Source organism: Eschscholzia californica, unplaced genomic scaffold, assembly GCF_041429995.1.
Source record: "Eschscholzia californica isolate CP2 unplaced genomic scaffold, dmEscCali1.0.p SCAF_6, whole genome shotgun sequence".
Lineage (NCBI taxonomy): Eukaryota > Viridiplantae > Streptophyta > Magnoliopsida > Ranunculales > Papaveraceae > Eschscholzia > Eschscholzia californica.
The window spans coordinates 13,094,834-13,115,116 of record NW_028238483.1 but is presented as its reverse complement, the minus strand read 5'-3'; the positions used below and the strand labels follow the sequence as shown (position 1 = coordinate 13,115,116).

The 20,283-nt window shown below is 36.0% G+C and overlaps 1 protein-coding gene across 1 annotated transcript; it reads left to right on the top strand.

Moving 5' to 3' along the window:
• The first annotated feature begins 1,776 nt into the window (after positions 1-1,776).
• Positions 1,777-19,489, top strand: AUG3 (HAUS augmin-like complex subunit). Its single transcript, XM_086645748.1, has 18 exons — positions 1,777-2,296; positions 3,156-3,192; positions 4,055-4,158; positions 8,048-8,243; positions 8,823-8,889; positions 9,900-10,003; positions 10,842-10,926; positions 12,038-12,092; positions 13,305-13,436; positions 14,049-14,118; positions 15,189-15,246; positions 15,343-15,398; positions 17,140-17,292; positions 17,472-17,583; positions 17,660-17,801; positions 18,161-18,236; positions 18,379-18,474; positions 19,096-19,489. Exons 1-18 carry the CDS (start codon positions 2,121-2,123, stop codon positions 19,222-19,224), a joined length of 1,848 nt encoding a protein of 615 aa, XP_086501874.1. The 5' UTR covers positions 1,777-2,120; the 3' UTR covers positions 19,225-19,489.
• The last annotated feature ends 794 nt before the right edge of the window (positions 19,490-20,283 follow it).

Below are 20,283 nucleotides of genomic sequence, written 5' to 3'. Positions count from 1 at the left end.
TAGTGTTTATAGGTGATGGTTGTTTTATAGAATAGGTTGTTTGTAGATGATGGTTGTTTTTAGGTTAAAATAGGACTTTGTTTTAAGATTTGTGAATCTAAGGAAGGAAATGAAAATGAAAGAAAACTTAGATACTTGTATTGTTTTAATCTTAGTTTTTATCCAAATAAAAATTAATTAATTCGATTTAAATCTCTAAAAATAATGTCTATTTTCTAATCGGTAAAGGGACTTTAAATCCAAAAATATGATGTTTTGTCCATGTCCCTATACTATTTATCCATGTCCCTATACTAACCACCAATCGAATCTCTAGCTTTCCAATCTTTAACATCCTCATATATCTCGTTCTCTCTTTAACATATAACCTGGAACTGACCTGGTCAACTGAGGAGGAAAGTCGTGAGCTGTTTTGTTGGCAAGAAGAAGCTTATTCGGTGCTTTGCGGCTAAACGAGAAAAAGGTGCAGCGCGGGTTCAGGATGACTCCACGTGTAGCGAAAGAGAACTGGTCGTTGATCTGTCTAGCGCAAACCAGAAAAGCCCGGAGTACACGTAAAACTACCCGAATTTATACCGCGGCTTATCCGCACCATCAGATTTGCTTCCCATCTGAACGCCACGTGTCTCCGACGGATATTTGTTTCATTTCAGTCAACTGACTTTAACCAAAACTTTGACTTGGTCTTTCTTTCTCATTCGGACTCCGATTCAACTTCTGTCTTCGCCTACGGATTCCTCTTGGACTCTATTTTTCAACCGGGTACTAAAATTTCTAGAACAGTCAAATTTTCAGAATGACCAAAATGCCCTCAAGTGTGCCTTTCTCCCGATTTTATCCCTTTTCCGCATTCAACTCTATAAAAGACACCTGGACAAAATAAACAAACAAATTGTCAGAGTAACCGCTCGAACTGGACTAACTAACCCGAGTTAAGAGATTCAGATGGGACATTTTCATGTCTCATCACCAACACAATGCCAGCGGTGTTTAAGTGCCCATGACGGACGTTGAGCAAGGTAATTTTAGTTTCCCCTACCGACCCCGCTCGAAAAGTCTGATGGGTTCCCATATTATTTACCAGGAAGGCACAAGTCGGGAACGGAGAGGTATCAGCAGGTACCGGAGTGCAACCCATTTTACATCCCTAGTTGCAGGGGAGGAGCTATTGGTGGGCTAACCCGGGCTGCAGCCCGGGTGAACCCACCGTTATTTAGAAAGAAGTCTACAATATAATCACTAAAGCCCGGGTTAGTCAATATTTAGAAGGAAGCCTATAGCATAATCACTAAAATCTTCTAGCCCAGCTGGTTGAGTGCTCTCCAACCACCTGTGGTGGTCATGTGTTCGAATCTTGTCAAAAGCTTTCTCTAATTTTTCATTTTTTTTTCTCGTTTTCTAGCCAAAACAAGGGTGCGTTTGGTTTTGAAATCTCATTTCTATAAAATCATTTTCTTAGCTAATTCTTCTTTTCATATAAATCAAACCTACGAAAGTGTTATTATACTAAAATTGAGTGTATTATATTAAAATAGAGATCGTTAAAAGCTTGATACATATTTGTTTTACTTCTTTCTTGTATCAAAATTAAAAAAAAATCTTTGTATTGAGGGGGTAAGCTCAAAAAAAAAAAAAAATCTTTGGTTTACATAATGTGAAGGATTAGAAATGCTCATTTAGTACTGAGGGGGTAAGCTCAAAAAAATTAAAATTTTTATTACAATTTTCAGCCCGGCAATACTACAATTCCTGGCTCCGCCTCTGTCTAGTTGGCTTAGTGCCTTAGTCAAGGTTTCGTTCGTGCATGCGTATTTTGAGATTCAACACGTACCGCCCCGATCACTGGTCAAGGTCGATCAATATTTGGCTTAAGAGAGTCCTACTCACTTCAAATGGGAGGAAGGAAGCAAACAAAAACAAAAACTCCCTTTAAACATCTTCTAGTTACTCCACCATCCCGACTCAATGGATATATATGCTACAAAATGCTACCCGCCTTTTTAATTCTAATTCGTCTTTCAATTGTTAATGACGAGAAAAACCCATAAAACTTCATTCATTTTCAAGCTTCTTCTTTCCTTCCAAAATTTTGAAATCTTCAACAAAACCCTAAAAAAGTAATGAGCGGAAGAAAACTTTGCAGTGTGTTGGGTGAATTAGGGTACGAAGGACACGAGAATTTGGATCCAGACAGTTTTGAGTGGCCTTTTCAGTATGAAGAAGTTCGTCCACTTCTTGATTGGATCTGTCATAGTCTTCGTCCATCTAATGTTCTCTCTCCTTCTGATCTCTCTCTGTAAGTTCTTACCTCAATTTAGCTTTTTATCTTTCAATTTAAGTTTATATGGATGATTTTGGTCGATCACTGTTATATTTGATTCTGATTGATTATCTCTCTCAAATGGATAAGAAAATTTAGTAATCGTGAGTTCAAAATTTAGGGCCATTTTGATTTATACATTATTACCTCTTTTTATGTCACTTCGATGACTATGAACCTTGATAAATGTTTTGGCTGTTCAATTTTAGTTGTGTCTTGGTCATTTAGGGTTTAACCTAGTTGAGCCACGGATTCTAGTGAAATTTATAGAAATTTAATTACATTCAGTGTTTGACTGACAAGTAGCTTAATAATGCAGATGTTATTTGAATGATTTACTAGTTAGAGGCGTTTAGCAACCTAATGGAGAAGTGACCATTTTAGATTTTTGTATAAAATCCAGTCACATGTAATGATAGTAAATCTTGTTGGGCTTGCAGTCTTGCTATCGTTACTGCAGTTTAGGTCTCGTTTCACGCCTCTTGGGTTCCAGCCACGTTTATTCAAAAGGTTGAGATCTTTCTGAAAATAGTTTTCGTTTCAATTTTAGAATAGGTGGGAGAGTTTAGTTACATTTTGATTCATATCTCTAGTCGACAGAATAAGTAGGAAAAGAACTAGAAGACATTACATTCATAAATGCCTTTTTTTTTCGCTAGTCAAGAAGAATGTGATATATCCGCAAAATATTGATTTTTAAATATCAGCACACATCAGCAGCCTAATTTTCATCTAGTAGTAGTATTTTTCATATATTTCATTTTCATACATAAAATGAATAACCAAGTTAACAAATCCGTGTCTCTCGGTAATAGTTATCATGTACTTACTGCAGGTATGAGCAGTTTCTAGAAGAAGGTAAATTATTGGAGGTATGAGCTTCCCTAATCCTCCATACCGTTTCCTGTTAGTAAAAAAATTATTGCATGTACTCTTTATGATTATTTTATGTCTCTCATCAGCGGTATTGGAAACTTTTAAGTAGTGTTGCAAATAGTTTCCACTCCCATGTCTTCACCCCAAGGTTAGTTACGTCATGAATCTAGCTAAGTTGGGCATTGTCGTCTTACATTCGCGAGCTAGATGGGGATAGAGGTAGGAAATAGGAATTAGTTGCAGATGAAGTGGTATATTAAGGATGTTATCCCTTTCTATACATTTTGTTTTCTCTATTACTTTTATATATTTTACTCAGTTTTGTGGAGTCCATTCACCCGTACAGTGAGCACTTGTGGGAGTGCATAAACATTTTATTCTATTTGTTCTGTTCTATCTCTCCATGTTCTTTTTTGGCTTCTCTTTCCTTTATTCCTCCGATGCTTAGGTCAGAAGTATGGCTTAGACTTAGAAGAAACCTATTAAATTTGAACCTTGGGCTTTTGCTTAGTTGTACAAAAATGGCAAGTTAAATTATCCTCAAGTCTGTAGCTATGTTGTTATCTTAGAGTCAGTCGGTGGATGTTGGGGAATAAGGCTAACCAATTAGGACTACGGGGTCACACAAACATATACACAGAAATTTTATTTGACATATCTTTGTATATAGTCAATACAATGTTGTTTGTCTCACTCCTTTAGAGGAAAAACCATGTAGCCAAGAGCTCCATCTGCAAAAGAGTCTAAGACCATGCACTTCATTATGCATATAAATGTATCAGTAGCTGCACTATCCCGTTCACCCATATTACCACATAAACAAATTACTTAAATAAATCCAGCAAATATATTTATCAGGGGGAAGACTTGGACTTTGCTTATGATAGCATTTCAGCCTTTTCAAATAGGATAGACAATCAGGAGGCAGTTTTTGGGGCGGAGGAAGGATTGAAGGACATAAGGTGAGAATCTTTGTTTAAATCCTTATTTTTGCAGGATGTTATATCTTTCATTAATACACTTGTATACTTATAAAAGTTGGCGTGCCAATTGGCTCTTTCTACAATTTAACTTGAGTTGGGTGTTACTTTCTTATTTATGAAGTTTACCTGCAATATCTTAAAAGAATATTCCCTAGTGCAGAATGAAAATTTTCATCCAATAACGTGGTTAGTGCGTAGTCTTTCTTTTCGGAATGACGAGAACTACCGTATTTTATGCAAGACTGCTTGGTTTAAGAAGGCGAACTAACTACTTTGTAGCATGGCAATAACTTGGTATAAGGTCCACAATGTAAAATGTTTTAGTGTCTTTTATATGATGACAAAGCTGTGGTTAATATTGTAAAAAAAGTCATTTGATTTCCTTTTTAACCTTTCTGTAAGTGTTAGCAAAAACTAATTTTGATACTCAAATATCTAGGAACGCTTGAGCTTACATGGTCACATGTAATGAAGACCTATTGCTATGAAGCAAGGTATTCACACACAATGAGCTGAACTAGATCTTTAAACCACTAGCCTTATGACCTGAATGACTTCATCTTTTTGTTAGGTTCAGGATGAGCCGTTGAGGTTCCACTACAGCTAGGGCTGGGGATAATTAGATCCCAGGGAGTCACTTGTGAGTTACCTGGGCAAGACATGGCCATCACGCATAAATTTGTTACATTTGTAGACGTCTAACCTTATTCTTCTCCTTTTTACCTTTTTCTCTCTAAAGAGCTTAACCTTCGAGGGAAATAAATAGACTAAGGTGGTACTCGTGGATGAGGATTCTCCTGGACTCTTGAGGGTCCACAAATGTCTGGGGCATCAATTTCGGATATTTGATCGTCCGGGAATATCCTAAGGCATTCAAATTCAAACATTTCAGAGATAAAAAATGTTTGAGGCATTCAAATCCAGACATTTGAGAGTCCACGAGTTCCCGAGGCATTCAACCCTAGACAAAAAGTCCATGAAGTTCGGTGGATTTTGACTTTCATGGACATTTTGGTGGATTCTTGTTTAAATTTGGAGAGGAAAATGTCCTCCAAAAAATCGAGAATATTTGAAATGCTGATTTGTTAAAGGTGACAATGATAATTAATACTGGTAATGATAATTTAGTTTAATAATGATAATAGTAATACTAACAACAAAAATATATTAATTAAGTTGCCGAAAAATTACCTAATGATAGTCATGTATTAATTACATAATTAAATAATGATAATATGTATTATTATATACAGATAATAATATACTTGTATAACAATAGTATAACAATAATAATAGTAATAATAATAATAATATAATATAATGATAATGTATAGTGTTGTGTATCGGGCCGAGGCGGGCGGGACTCGACCCGATTCTCATGGAAGCCAGTTCGGTCCATGACTTGGGATGGTCTCGGGTTAGACCACGTTTCAACCGTCGGCCATTTAGACCTACCTGTTCTATGGCCCAGACCGTTTAGACACCCACGTGCCGGCCCATGAGGCTCGTGAAGTTTTTCTTATTTTTTACCACATGATGTTATATATATATATATATATATATATATATATATATATATATATATATATATAATAATAATACAAATATGTATTTATAATGTATTATTATAATATAATATATATTATACTACACATGTGATATAGTACTGTACATTATGCACATTATAAAATTATAACATGTCACATGTTATGCTAAACAACAAAACCTTTTTGGTGTTTAAAGCAAGGAATTAAATTTCGAAAATATTTTAGTCGAAATGGTTGAAACACTTCCATTCCACGCGTACCAAAATTTCCATCAAAGCTGAAATTTAACTATCTTTTTCTTAACAATGCCTTCTCAAGGACATAAATTCCTACCGAAATCCATTGAAACTTAAACTTCATTCCTTGGTTCTTATCGCTTAAATTTATCGTTGTATAATAATATATTTTTTATAATATATTAGTTTTTATCTATTTAATCGTAAATAAATATATTATTTTGTTAAAAACCTCAATGGACATGAAATCAATGAGTTCACGAGAGGCCATAAAAAGTCTCCCGGAATGTCAATGAAAATGCCGTTAAAAATGTCAAATTGTCAATGGACATTTTGTCCATCGATTTAAAATCCATAAGATGTCCCTGGACTCTCCAATGTCAACAGTATCTTTAAATATTTCTTTTGTTTCTTCAAGAAAAAGGTGTTCCCTGAAGAAAGAAAACCTTCTAGGTAGCAACTCATGACCTAGGTTTTCAGTGCCCCCTGGAGTTAGTTTCGTGGTTTGGGCTGCTGTCCTAGGAAAGCTTCCTACAATCGATCAACTTCAGAAGAGAGGAACGCCTTGGCCTAATAGATGCATTCTTCGCAAAGAGGATGGTGAATCGGTGAATCAGTTGCTCCTTCATTGCCCAAGAGTGTCCCCCATCTGGTCTTTCTTCGTTTCTTCTGGAGGTAGCTCCTGGTGCAGCCCAAGGTCTATTTCTCAGGCCTTGGAGCAATGGAATGGGCTGTTTGTGAATAGAATCAAGAGGGACCTTTGGTCTCTGATCCCCTTCGCTATAGTGTGGGCTGTTTGGGTTACCAGGAATGATCAAACTTTCAAAGAGTATAGTGGGCGGTCTAGTTTAGAGGAGCCAGGAGGATATCCTTGTTATTCTCTTCCATTGGAGTAGGCAAATAGCTTGGGCTAGGAATAAGTCTTGTGTCGAGTTCATCTCTTAATGGGAGGACGTCTTGATGTAATTAGTCTGGGCTGGTGCTTTTTTGGTTTTCGTTTTCTTGTAGTTGCCTCCTTTTTCGTTTATTATTAATTCAAATTATTCAAAAAATAATAATTTTCAAGCTTAAAACAGTTATCGTTTTTTTTTAACTAAACACACTAAAAGAAGGTAAAAGCTAACAAAACATGAAGAAACAGTAGGAAGAAGTTACTATAAAAGAGAGAAATAGTGGGATAGAGAGAGAGAGAGAGAGAGAGAGAGAGAGAGAGAGGAAGGAGGGTAGAGAGAGAGCGGTTATATGGAGTAGGATCGAACTTGAAGAGAGGGTACAAAAACATGTGTTATTTTAAGTCCATGAGAATCCTCATCCACTACCACCCTCTAAGGGGTGAGCTGACCTGCTCAGCTCTGGCGCTTCTCCGTGGTGTTAGAGTCAAGGAATTAAATTTTGAAATATTTTGGCTGAAATGACTGAAATGTTTCTATTTCCACACGTACCGAAATTTCTACCAAACCTGAAATTTAATTACTTTCTCTTAACAATGCCTGATCAAGGAATTAAGAAATATTTCATCCAAAATATTTCATTTCCATGCCTGCCGAAATTTCCACCGAACCCGAAATTTTACTCTTTGGTTAGAGTTACTTGGGAGTCCAACAACTTTGTGATCTAGTTACCATACCATGATGGGACAACTTGGAAGAAAGTATAGGACAGCCATGATGGAGTAATAAGTTCAAAATTTAGAGTTGATATTTGTTTCATTGAGAGTTGATTTCAGTATATGCAAGTTCCTTTCAGATTCATTCATATTACTGAAGTCACTTGAAGTCAGTTTATTCGTAGTTCATTTAAATTGCTATAGTTCCAGTAGAAGTTTTCATCTTTATCTCAACGTCTAGACGTCTGTAGTCTGCAGTTGCTTCAGCCTATGATTTCATATCAGTATTAGTTGTCTTGTTCCTGAAAAACATTCGCATGGTTGAGTTCAATGTGATTTCTTAGACCTCGCTGGCCTCTCACGATGAACCAATGCCCGTCCCTAGTGCGCATACTTCATATTTCTCCTCGTGTACGAGACATCTAATTTTCATCTTTTTTCGTGAGTTATGACAAACTCATTTGGATTCTATTCTTCAGGGATGCAACTCTAGGATATAAAGCAGAGGCATTGGAACTGCAGAAACAGATAAAGCACCTACAATCTCAATTTGATTTGCTTGCAGGCCAAGCTTCTACTTTGATTCAGGGAAGGAGGGCAAGGGTGGCAGCAACATCTTCAGTCAATGGACAACTCACCGTAATAGATGATAAGCTGTCTGCTCGGAATTTGGAGGTAGACCAGTATAATTTCTTAGGCAATCAAATGCTGCGTAAATTTGATACTTAGGAAATGCTTTTGAGTGAATATTGTTGATAGTAAGACGGTAGCAGTAGATGTATTGGCAGGGTTATAAAAATACAAACAGTCGTGTTACAGTACATGCAACAATAGAGACAGAGGTGTCGGGATCTCATTTCACCTTTACCTGTATCTCAATTCACCAAATCGTCTCGTAGTTTGTACAACCTGCAACATCACAACGCATATCTAGTACTGCTGTCCTTATTCATAATGTCCATCTAGTTTACCACTGTAAGTATGGTGTGTTTTCTCTCAGAAGTTTTTGGGAGGTAAAGTGGACAGGGGTAAAGCAATGAAGATTTACAGTCACACATATGTGAGCATAACACTCGTGTTTACGGCTTTACGCATTAAATCATTATTGGGCAACTGCAGTCATGGATATTCTCTTCATTGTGCTTGTTTTTGTTTGTGAAAGACAACACTCAAGTATATGCATATTCTTGTTGAATCAGATTATTAAATCCTGCAGTCTTTGGATGTTCTCTAATTTGTTTCTTTTTATGTTAGATGAATGCGGTTCTTGGAAGAATGGCTTCTACTGCACAGGAGTTGGCTCATTATCATTCTGGAGATGGTACTTTCTCCTTTTCATTACGTAAAGTTTACCTCTGTTTCGTAGTTAAGCTGAGATGGCAAAGTTGTTGGGGGTTTAATCTTCAACCTGTGTTTGTAATCCTTTTAACATATACAGTCTCATACTGACCTATATTACTATAAATAGGAAGCTAGTCATTTCGATGACACCCCTGCTTTTCCATTTGTTTTGTAAACATTGAACTTGTGTGGTTTAGCGGGGATAAGGTTATATCCTTATCAGAAACTGATTTCAGGATTAATTTTAAAAATTTTCCACGGATTCATTCATTCGAACCTCTCTGGGCCCCCATGCAGCTAATATTCTAGGAAGATGTGTTCTTACTATGCTCATCACCATGAAAATTTCACTGTAAAATAGGTAGCTGTAATGAAGAGGTTAGAAGCTTAAAAATGGTTGTTTTTGGTAAAGATAATTTGCTTGGTGAAGCATCCTCATTAGAAACTAACCATCATGTCCATGTGGATACATTCTTTCGAAGACCTCTTTGGCCCCCCCTCCCCTCCCCCATGCAGCTGATATTCTATGAGGATGTTTTCACATTATGCTCATCACCATTAGAATTTCACTGTAAAATAGATAGCTGTAATGAGGAGGTTAGAGAAGCTTAAAAATGGTACTTTTTGGTAAAGATAATCTGCTTGGTGAAGCAAGCATCTTCATTAGAAAATAACCATCATGTCCATACGGATCCTACAGGCAGCGCCTTTACAGAAATCTCACTATTAGCTGTGGAAAGGTTTGATTTTCCTTTGTTTATGAAAAATTTCTACCCGCAATATTACTCTGCTACACCAGCCTATATCCTCAGTTATCTTGAACTTTTTGCAGATTATACTATGGCGTAGTTTCCTGATACGAAAGAGTGTTTTTTGTTACTTTTTTTTGGCTTTAAATATAGCTCAAATCTTTGTGGGCATGCAAACATTTGCACCGTATTCACCTTATTAAAGGTTTATAAAGCTTTTCAGAATACTTTTTCCATGCAGATGATTGCATCTACTTGGCTTATTCTGACTTCCATTCATACTTACTGGGAGACTCCGCTTGCAGTAAGGAGCTAAATCAGTGGTTTGTCAAGCAGTTTGAAATGGTATTAAAGCATGGATTGGGGTATAATGTTTTCGATTTAGATTATTTTTTATTATTTGTTGCGTATAAATGCTTGCCATATAGATTTATTGTACAGCTTGCGGAAGCCTTAAGAGTACTAAACAATGGACTAAAAGAGAAGATTATACATGAAATCAAATAAAAAGCATAAAATGGAGATAAATAAGCATATTGCAACTTAAGTTTAAATCAATAGAAGGATATCAAAGAGAAAGTAATAAAACTATGCGTCTATAGAACCAGACGAAGACAAACTAGTTCGCTTAGGGCTTAGGGAGATATCTTTTTTTTGCATTAGCTTAGTGAGATATCATCACAAACTTGGTTGTATATGGAACATGTCTTTACGCAAAAGCTAGTATCATGTAGCAATGATTTAAAATGCGTTTTTACGCCTCAAGATGGTTTGGTCTCATAAGGCGAGGCCGTGCCTCGAAGCGTACGCCTGCGTAAAGGCGTAAACAAATATTTTTTTTTGAAGGAAACTGATATCGATTATGTAAAAACATAGCATAGTTTTTCTACTTTACTACCATAATATAAAATCTTAAGTGTTCAATAAACAAATACTAACATATTTGTGTTGCCCAACAGCTCAAAATTAACAGTGACTTCAGATGCAAACATTTCAGTCTCGAGTTCAAATATATCCAGCCTTGTGATCATTAGCCTAAAAATTGTTAGGAAACAAAAAATCTGTCTTAATTCTGTACATGCATAACTATGTTTTCGTGTGCATTTTCCAAATCATAAAAGTACTCTAATGCCTATTTCTTCTGCACATTATAAAGTTGTGTTTAATTGCATACCTTGAGTAGGGTCCTCTTCGATTAGTTGCAGAGGAGGGTAAAGCTAAATCTTCGTGGGTGACACTTGAAGACAGCTCAAAGTGCTTAGTACGAGGTATCCTTTTCCCTAATTCCCTCTGCAATGTTTCTTTCAGGAAAACTAGACTGAAGGGAAATACAATGAATTGAGAATTTTTACCATATGCCTGGTACCAAATATTTAATCAGCTTGATGAAGTATTTTCAACGCATTTAATCACTTTTAACTGCCACTTTTTTTTTTTATCATTCACTACATACACTGAAGACCCCTTAGAATTGCCCTCTGAAAGCCTCATTATGGGCAAAATGTTTGTGAAACGCTAACGGAAATATAAAGCATATAAACCAGTACAGAAAGAAAGGAGAACAGAAGACTATTAATTTTTTTTTTCGCTTAACTCATAACTGTAAATATAAATTGATTGAGAGGATAATGTACTTATCCATTTCCCTGGGTCTTCCATTATGTAATGAAGTTTTTTTTCTGATTAGACCTATGCAGTGGTGTTGAGTTTTTCTTATTTCACTCTTTTATAACAGAATCAATAGTAACAAAAAATATCTTTTTACCTCGAGGCAGTTTTCTCTAGTGAGACGTATCATCAAGCCATAAGTTGGGTTTAAAAAATTTGATGCGTGGCATTAGGGGCCAAAAAGAGAGTAAAAAGATACATTGTTACAAATAACGTAGATATGAAACATAAGCAAGTTAAAGAAAAAATTAACGAGTAGCTAGCAAACAGAACACGAAGTAGTCCAGCTATTTAGACTCCAACTGAAATAAAATATAGTAAAAGTCTAAATTCAAAGTTTTAAATGGGCAAATTTTGGTTTTTGTATGTTTTAGATGCCAAGGTTGCAAATTTAAGACTCCACTTGAAATAAATACTTTACTTTCCCGGTGCTAAAACCTTGTCTATAACTCTATAACATTTACACTTCACTGTAGATAGGATTGCCGCATGCTGCGTCCCTCTTTCTTGGTCGAAGAGGCGTACACTTTAAGGTGCTGAAGCCTCATCTTGCTTCAAGGCACACGCCTTAACATATATGTTCATACTAACATCCAAACATTATTAAAACGTTGTTGAACCTGCAAATAAAAATCTTCATTTTTTTTTTCTGGTTTTATTTTCTTATATTCTGATCAAAACACTATAAAAATTCTTGACCATCACTTTCAGATTCAGAGCAATCTCATCATCAACGTGTAGCTGAACTGCAAAGACTGCGCGCCATGTACATACTTCCTCTCATGTGACTTTGAGAAGTTTCACTAACTATAGCAGATTAATTTTAATTTGGCTTCTCTGCAATAGTTGGTTAATTACTCTGAAGATTTTATTTTATACCTGTGATCAGTGAGCCGTGTAATCTGAAGCTTTTGGTCTTAAGAAATCACCATATAAAATTTTGAAACTCTGGGCTCTTATGTTCCACTCATCTTGAAACATTTTTCTTAGCTGCTAATAGGAAATAATGCTTGAATCTGGAATGACTAGAAATGATACTGTATCTTTTATGGAACTAAAACAAGCGTGTCCAACCATGCCCTCTTTTTGCCGAAGGCTTCTTTGCTTCGTTGACAGCTTACATATAAGTATTTAAACAAGTTCTTTAAGCATCAAGACAGTGTTGCTTCGCTCCTCTTTTAGACAACCATATCTATGTTGCATATCTACTGTGATCTTTTTGTATTGTTCAGATCAAGGTATTTAATTTCCTGAAATTTCCACCGAAAAATTTCCATTTCCGATTCAACAGAAACGAAATCTTACTTGCATGTTTTCTTTGCATTATTTCCATCGAAAATGACCGAAATAACAAAATATTTCTAAGAACAATATGTTTCGACCAAAACTTGAAGAAAGTGAGTAAAAGAATATCAATATATTGGATATATTGAAACAAACGTATGTTCACAGAAATATTTTCATCCTCACTTTCTCCAAGGTTTGGTCGAAACAATTTGCTAGTAGAATTGTTCCGTAATTTCGGTGAAAATAATGCAAAGAATACCTATAAGATTTCGTTTCGGTTGGATTTGAAAAGGAAATATTTCTGTTGAAATTTCAGAAACTCAATACCTTGTGCAATGCACTTATACAGATAATAAATAAATAGATACGAGAAAATCTTAATACATCAGGCTCTAACATTTTACAATAGCGTCTTAACAAAATGCTACTAATTTTCCTTATTACCCTTCATCAGGTACTGCAAGAATAAAGTAACATACTATTTGTTCTTTTCTGTCGTTTAATTAGCTTGTCTCGAATAATTACATATATTTCTCATCATTTGCTTAGCGTTTTCAAAACAAAATCTGTAGTTACTTCCACTTTAACCTAAATATTTGTACGGAACATATCCATTTCCAAGCCGACTGAAACTGAAATTTAATGCCTTGGTTTAAAACTTTGGATAATAATTCGTCTAATACTTGTACAGTTTTGGGACGAGTGAGAGACAGTGGGTAGAAGCTCAAGTTGAAAATGCCAAGCAGCAAGCAATTCTAGTAGCACTTAAATCTCAGGTGGCATCAGATGAGGCACACATTCATCTTGACCTTCATACTCTTAGGTTTGGATTGCCTTCTCCTCTCTTCAAGTTTCCTTTTAACATCCTATGTCCTGATCATGGTTTGCACCTTTTCCGACATTGAATCCATTGCAACTGTATTTGCAAACCTTATGCAAATATTATATCTATTTAGCATTGTATAGTACGTCCAGCAAATTCAGGCCGAAGTTTTGTCGCCCCCTTTTACCTGCGAATGAAGTTATGATTTGTAGTATGTTAAGGTTTTCCTTTACTATTCTCTTATTTTTCTCCGTTTTCTTGGTATAGTTAAATCTTATACAGCCCTGATTGTCTACTCTATCATAATTGAAAGAATTTTTTGCGTGGATAAGTTTCTAAAATAAAATATACTGAACTGTAGTGTGTGGATTGACAAGCTACATTAGAATTCCTGTAGAATGGACTAAGAGATTATACATATGCTCATACATTTGCTTGCTTTTAGGTAAAGCTTTGTAGTTTGTACTTAAATTTTTGTTGAGATAAAGATGGGTAAAAAAAAGTAACTCTTTTGTTTGAACATCCCCTCTTCCCTTTTCCCACATGTGTCTTTCTATATCTCTTTTTAGCTTTATTATCTAGAGTAACGTAACCCTTATTTTATCCGAGCAGGAGAAAACATTCTGAATTGACAGGAGAACTTTCCAGTCTATACCACAAAGAGGACAAGTTGCTATCAGAGGTTTGCACTTCTCCTTGTCTAACACTCCCTAACAATAGTTTCTATATCTTAATATTGCCTACCAAATTCCACTAAGTAACACGTTCTCTTAAAATGTGCTTAAACAGTAGCTACTCTGCCCCGTATCTGTCTTGTCCCTTTGGACGTAATATGTGTTCTGTAATGCTTTATTTCATATTATTGTATGAACTATGAACCTATGACGAACAGCTCCTGCTTTCTTATACATCTTTTTTCAAATAACCTCAATCTAGTAAATTTCACAGCTGTCCTCTGTATTTGCTGCTACGTCCCGGATCATTGGATACCAATGCTTGCGTATTCAAACTCTTTTGCTTCTTTTATTACCATCAGCAGAATCTTATCCCAAGTTTGTCAGTCATTTATTGAGTACCAACTCATGTAGGCCTTCGAATTACATCTACTATTTCAGACCATGTGTTTTTTTGCTTTTAAATCATAAGAAGTGAAGACACGCTATGGAGTTACATAATGTGAATGGTTCCACAACTTTCGCCGTTAAATGCTCGAAGAGTAAACTGCCTCCCTTAAACGGCTAGGTAGTAGGCTAGTACCTTAATATTTGTTTCATTTTAGCTATGTTTGAGGCACTTGGTGAGGCAATTAGTAGTAAGCCTCTTCCTCGGCTTCAGCTCTCCCAGGCGAACACCTCATATCATGGAAAGGCACCTCAGATGCCTTCTCCCCATCACCCCACCCCTCTATGTGTTTTCACGGGTTATATATGTTCATGATATTTATTCATCTAATTGTTCATACTGTAACCCAAATCATTCAAGTATTCAACCCAAATTAAAGATTCAACATTGAAAAGAAAGTAGGCATGCCAATTTGGGTTGCCTGGACAAGGCTTGTTGCAATTTTTTACTTGTCGAATAGGACATTTTAGCGCCTACACGACGTCTTTGTAAATGTAACGTTCTGGTAAATTCTATGATGTTTAACCATCTTTCATGAGTTCATGTGGTAACTTTGTTAGTTGCCCCTACACATGCTGTTTTTCCTTTCTTTAAATATTTCTTCCCTTCATCATTTTCTTTTCTTTGCAGATCATTCCGGATCTATGTTGGGAGCTTGCTCAACTCCAAGATACATACATATTGCAAGGTATTGCAAAATAGGAGCTTTTCTTTTCCACTAAAGTGAAAAAAACTAAACAGACCTGTTAATACGTTTATGTGGTTTGGTGTTTGGAACTCCTAGGCGATTATGATTTAAAGGTTATGCGCCAAGAACACTATATTGGTCAGCAAAAAGTGGTAAGTTTATTTACCTATTGGGTTTATTTTCCAATTTACTTCATCCAAGTGCAATATATAAAACCGGAGAGTGAAAGGAAAAACTTAAAACCTTAAACATTCTGTAACATATGTATTCAATGTGACCCCATGAGTGTGTGACTCCTATGTCCGTCGATGAACCTACGCCCCAAAATATTAGATAAATGATTGAACATTGGACTTACCGAATACCGACATGGACTATATCTATCTGCTAGTGAGCCTGTTTGTGATTCGTAATTAAGTGACAGGTTGTCTCTTTTATCTATCAAAAGATATACATAGCAAGAGGTAGGATCTACATGCACACTGTCATGCATGATTTACTGACTTCCGTGGAGCCCTTGAAGATAATTCCATCACCTCAAGAACCTGGAAAATGAGATTGAAACAAATGTTCCTTGAAAGTTGAAACTATAATTTTCATTAGATCCTAATTTAAGGGCCATCGAGTTACTTCAGATAAAATTAACCAAGATACAGACTCGGACCTCAAATTAATATACTGATTCCAGATCTATAACTTTGATATTTATGTTTATCTAATGTTGCTTAGGTGACCCTTTATATCGTGTATGTTCTCCAATTATATATTCTACTTGTAGATAAACTCTATAAAGATTTTATGATTGGAAATCACTAATTTGTTCAGTGAACTAAAAGAAATAGTATTGGATGTGGAAATTGGAGACATCTAGGGTGATTGATTGGGTATTTCAAGTTGGTGGAAGTTCACCACTTCGCTAGATCAACACAGTGGAAATCCGATTTTTCAAGTTCTTAATTCAACTTCCCTTGTCAAGTTTGTTTGCTCGCGCTTGAGAAAATAAATGGAGGACATGAGAAAAAGAAGTCATCTAGCAAAAGCGGAACACTTTCAGTCTATTTACTGCCAATTTCAGATTATTGTACCATTTCGGTTATTATCATGGTCTATGAAGAAAAAGTCGGGATTAATCCCCGAGTACACCCCCGACTACTCCTCAGTCCCTATCTTGCCGACTCGAGTAGGAGCCAAAACCCTAGTCCCGTGGAATTCTGAGTAAATCCCCGACTCGGTCCGACTAGGACCGAGTCGACTAGTCGGGCCAGTCGGGATTATTTAGCTGACCCTTTTTTTCTTTTGCTCAAATCAACAAAGGTGGTTTAGGATTTGCTCATTCGGCTTCTTCACCCTTCCTCTCCCCTCTAAACATCATTATAACTAGATTGAAGTAATTTTGAAGTTTTCTTCATCTCCAAACAAGATTCCAAGTTTCTCTATCTTCTCAATCTTTTTTCACTATTTCTTTCTAGAACCCAGAATCTACTCTTTTCTGTAAAAACTCACATAAATGTTAGTTTTTAGTGTTTTTTCATTAATATTGTAGAACTTGTTGATGATTAGATGTGTGCTTCTTAGGGATGAGTTTGTAGTGTTTATACTTCATTAAGCCCAAATACTTATATATAATTATATATACAAAATTGACTATATATTTATATTCTACTACTAGTCCCGTGTAAATACGACTAGTAGCGACTATGCCTAGTCCCGAGTCCGCCGACTAGTTCCCCTTGCCGACTTTTCCAACGTAGATCATGGTCTTACTCTTATCATTTGTTACTTCATACTAGACTACTGTGGTTTCCTTGTCTACTGCAAACTTCGATGTGATACTTTGCTTCTTGCTAGAAGCTTAGAAAAGGAAAATGAAAGTGGTTTTTTTCTGTGTTGCAGTACATAAATCATCTACTTAATCAGCTTTCAAGACACAAGTTTTTGAGAATAGCTTGCCAATTGGAGCAGAAGACAATGCTTGGAGCATATTCTCTGCTTAAAGTTATTGAATCAGAATTACAAGGGTACCACTCAGCAACCAATGGACGTGTGGTACGCAAACTATTATATTATTGAAACGATCAGTTTCTATGTCCTTTCCTTTACTAGATACTACCAGCTTACAACAGTTAACTTCCTTGAGAGCACATCTCAGCTGCTCATTCAACCTGAGCACCTCCATTGAAACGTCAGTAACTAATTTTAGTCGTTACAACTTAAACTTGTTTCAGGGTCGTTCCCTTGTACTGATCCAAGCTGCAGCTGAAGTTCATGAGCAAGGAGCAGTTGATGACCGTGACACTTTTCTTCATGGTTTTAGAGATCTTTTGAGCATCCACTCGAGTAAGAGTTCTGCACCTTCCTTTTTGCCTCAGTAAAATGACGACCCAACGTCTAACTCTTGCATATAACCTTTTAGATGCTCAAGGCGTGTTGCCCTCATATGTTTCGGCACCTGGCATTGTGCAGCAGATATCTGGTCTACATTCTGATTTACTCAGTCTTCAGTCTGACCTTGATAATTCCCTTCCAGAGGACAGAAGTAGATGCATCAACGATCTGTGAGTGATTTCACGCTCCGTAAACTTTTCCTGTCTGCTGTAGTATATATATAAATCACTAATATTTCACCCTTGCCAAAAATTCATGTTGGCTGAAGATGAATTAGTTTATATGGGTAGTAGTTTATGAACTAAAGCACAAATATAATGTAAATATTTGCAAGAGTTCCCCGCATACCAAGTGGAGCTATGGGTTAGGAATTAGTATACACCTTATTTCATTAGCAAAATGTTTTATGGTTCTCTTAAAATAAATAATGAATTTTGTTTTGGAAAGCATCTTTTATTATATTAGATACTGTTGATTATGTTTATATTGCATGTCAGAATAAATTATCTTGTGTTTCGTTGTCCATTAGGTGCACTCTTATCCAAAGTTTGCAGAAACTTCTTTTTGCATCATCCACAACTGCCCAACCACTATTGACACCTTGGGTAAAATCTTTACAGCATGCTTATCGTTTTTGGTACCATTGTTGGATTTGTCCCTTTTTTTTTGTTGTAATATGGTGTTATAGAACTTCTTGCTAACCTAGTTTGGTAATTTTTGCTCTGAATGTTTGTATAATTCTTCCAGCCATTAATGAAAGAGCTTGTGGAGATGGAAAAGGTGAATGCCCAACTGTCTGCTGCTGTGGAAGAAGTGACACGAGAGCACCGTGAGAAGGCTGAGGTGACCTTTTCTTTTGTTACGCAATTTGTTTTGTCATTTAACGTGCAATTAGACCCTGAACACATGTTAGGGTCCAATTCACAACTACTTTACCAACATTAATCTTTGTTCTTTTACTTATATAAATACATTAAAACTTTACGAATTCACACCAATAATACCCTTTATAACATGGATATTCCTTTCTAGAATCTTTCGGTGTCGGGATACTTGGTCCCTTTGGTGGGCGTAATATGAGATTCTCTATGTATGTCTTGTGCGTAGTTGCAATAGTACATCTAAGTTGTTGTAATCGGGATAGTCCCAGACTGTGTAAGCCCGTGCGAACCCCTGACAAAAGAAACAGTAAACTGGAGTGGAGTTCAACATACTCCCGGTAGCACTCAAACTCAACTTAGCACGAAATTAGTGCCGAGAATTCGCAGTGAACTAAATACTGAAAACACTAGACGGGTGCTATGTTTGTAAATAGCATATTTATAGTGAAACATGCATATTTACTGTCTCATTTGATATCCTTATGGTTGATAGAATGAGAATAACTAAAATAGAAGGACATCACTCTTCTCTTATACAATAGTATAGATGAATGAACTATGCTCGACATTTCCTCTTGTGCAGATTGTAAAGCACCATCCACATGAAGTAGGGAGAGAGAGGCAGGTCTTTGTCGATTTCTTCTGCAATCCAGAACGTCTAAGAAACCAAGTTAGAGAACTGACAGCTAGGGTTAAAGCCCTCCAAATCTGAAACTAAATGCTTGTCTGACGATGAAGGAGAACACCAAGTTCATTGTACCTGCAAAGAAAAAACAAGAAATGACCAAAAGAGTTCATGCACCGGACTTTTGCTTTTTTAGGATCCCTACATTAATTTGTTGAATGTAAGATTGTGACATTTCTATTGGCAATGGAGGGGTTTCATGGAATTAAACTTTGTAATATGGCATATTATGATCTTTTGTGAATCCTACATCAATTTGATGAACGAAAATGAAGGAAAAAATTTAGCTAAACTTTGTAAGCTCTTATACAAAAGGAAATAGGTTAAAGGGTAAAGATCACAAGGATAGAAAGAAGGGCTACTTATGTGGGTCACAGACCCAGAAAGAAGGACTAATTGTTGATTAAGGTAACATCACACTGGATACTGTTTAGGAAACATATAAAATTTGTAGAGCTATGTCATGATATCATGACAATCATTATTTAACTCTTATGCTCTATTTCGGGAGAGTATTGGGATGATTGAATTCCCAATCCAAGGACTTATGATCTCTTTAGACATTGAATCCATGGATTTATGAAAAAAATTCATCAGAAATGTTAAATAACTCAGTAATTTCAACCCACTCATTTCCAAGTACAATCAGACCGCACCTTCATTTTAAAAATTAATCACCTAATTCTTGGGCTCATTAAATCTGGGAAATTTCTTTAGAATTAATGTACTATGGCAATCACACCACGAATGGTTGTACTGAAGGACTAGAATTAGATAATGGGCCACCTATTCAAGTATATAACTACAAGGTTGAAATGAGTTAAATTAAATATATTAAGTGTTTTTAATTTTTTCATACAAATAAACATACATATACAGTGTCAAGCTCATTGACACTCTGATTACGGTTCTCGGTTTGACGGTCGTATATTCGAAATTCGCCCACAACCACACTCGGACAACTATTTAGGACCTGTATGTTTTGGACTTTTCACCAAATTTTACTTTTAATTGATCTTTTTTATCTGAGTAAAGAGAACCATAAAACGACTGCGATCAAATGATTCTAACCCCACTTATCTCTAA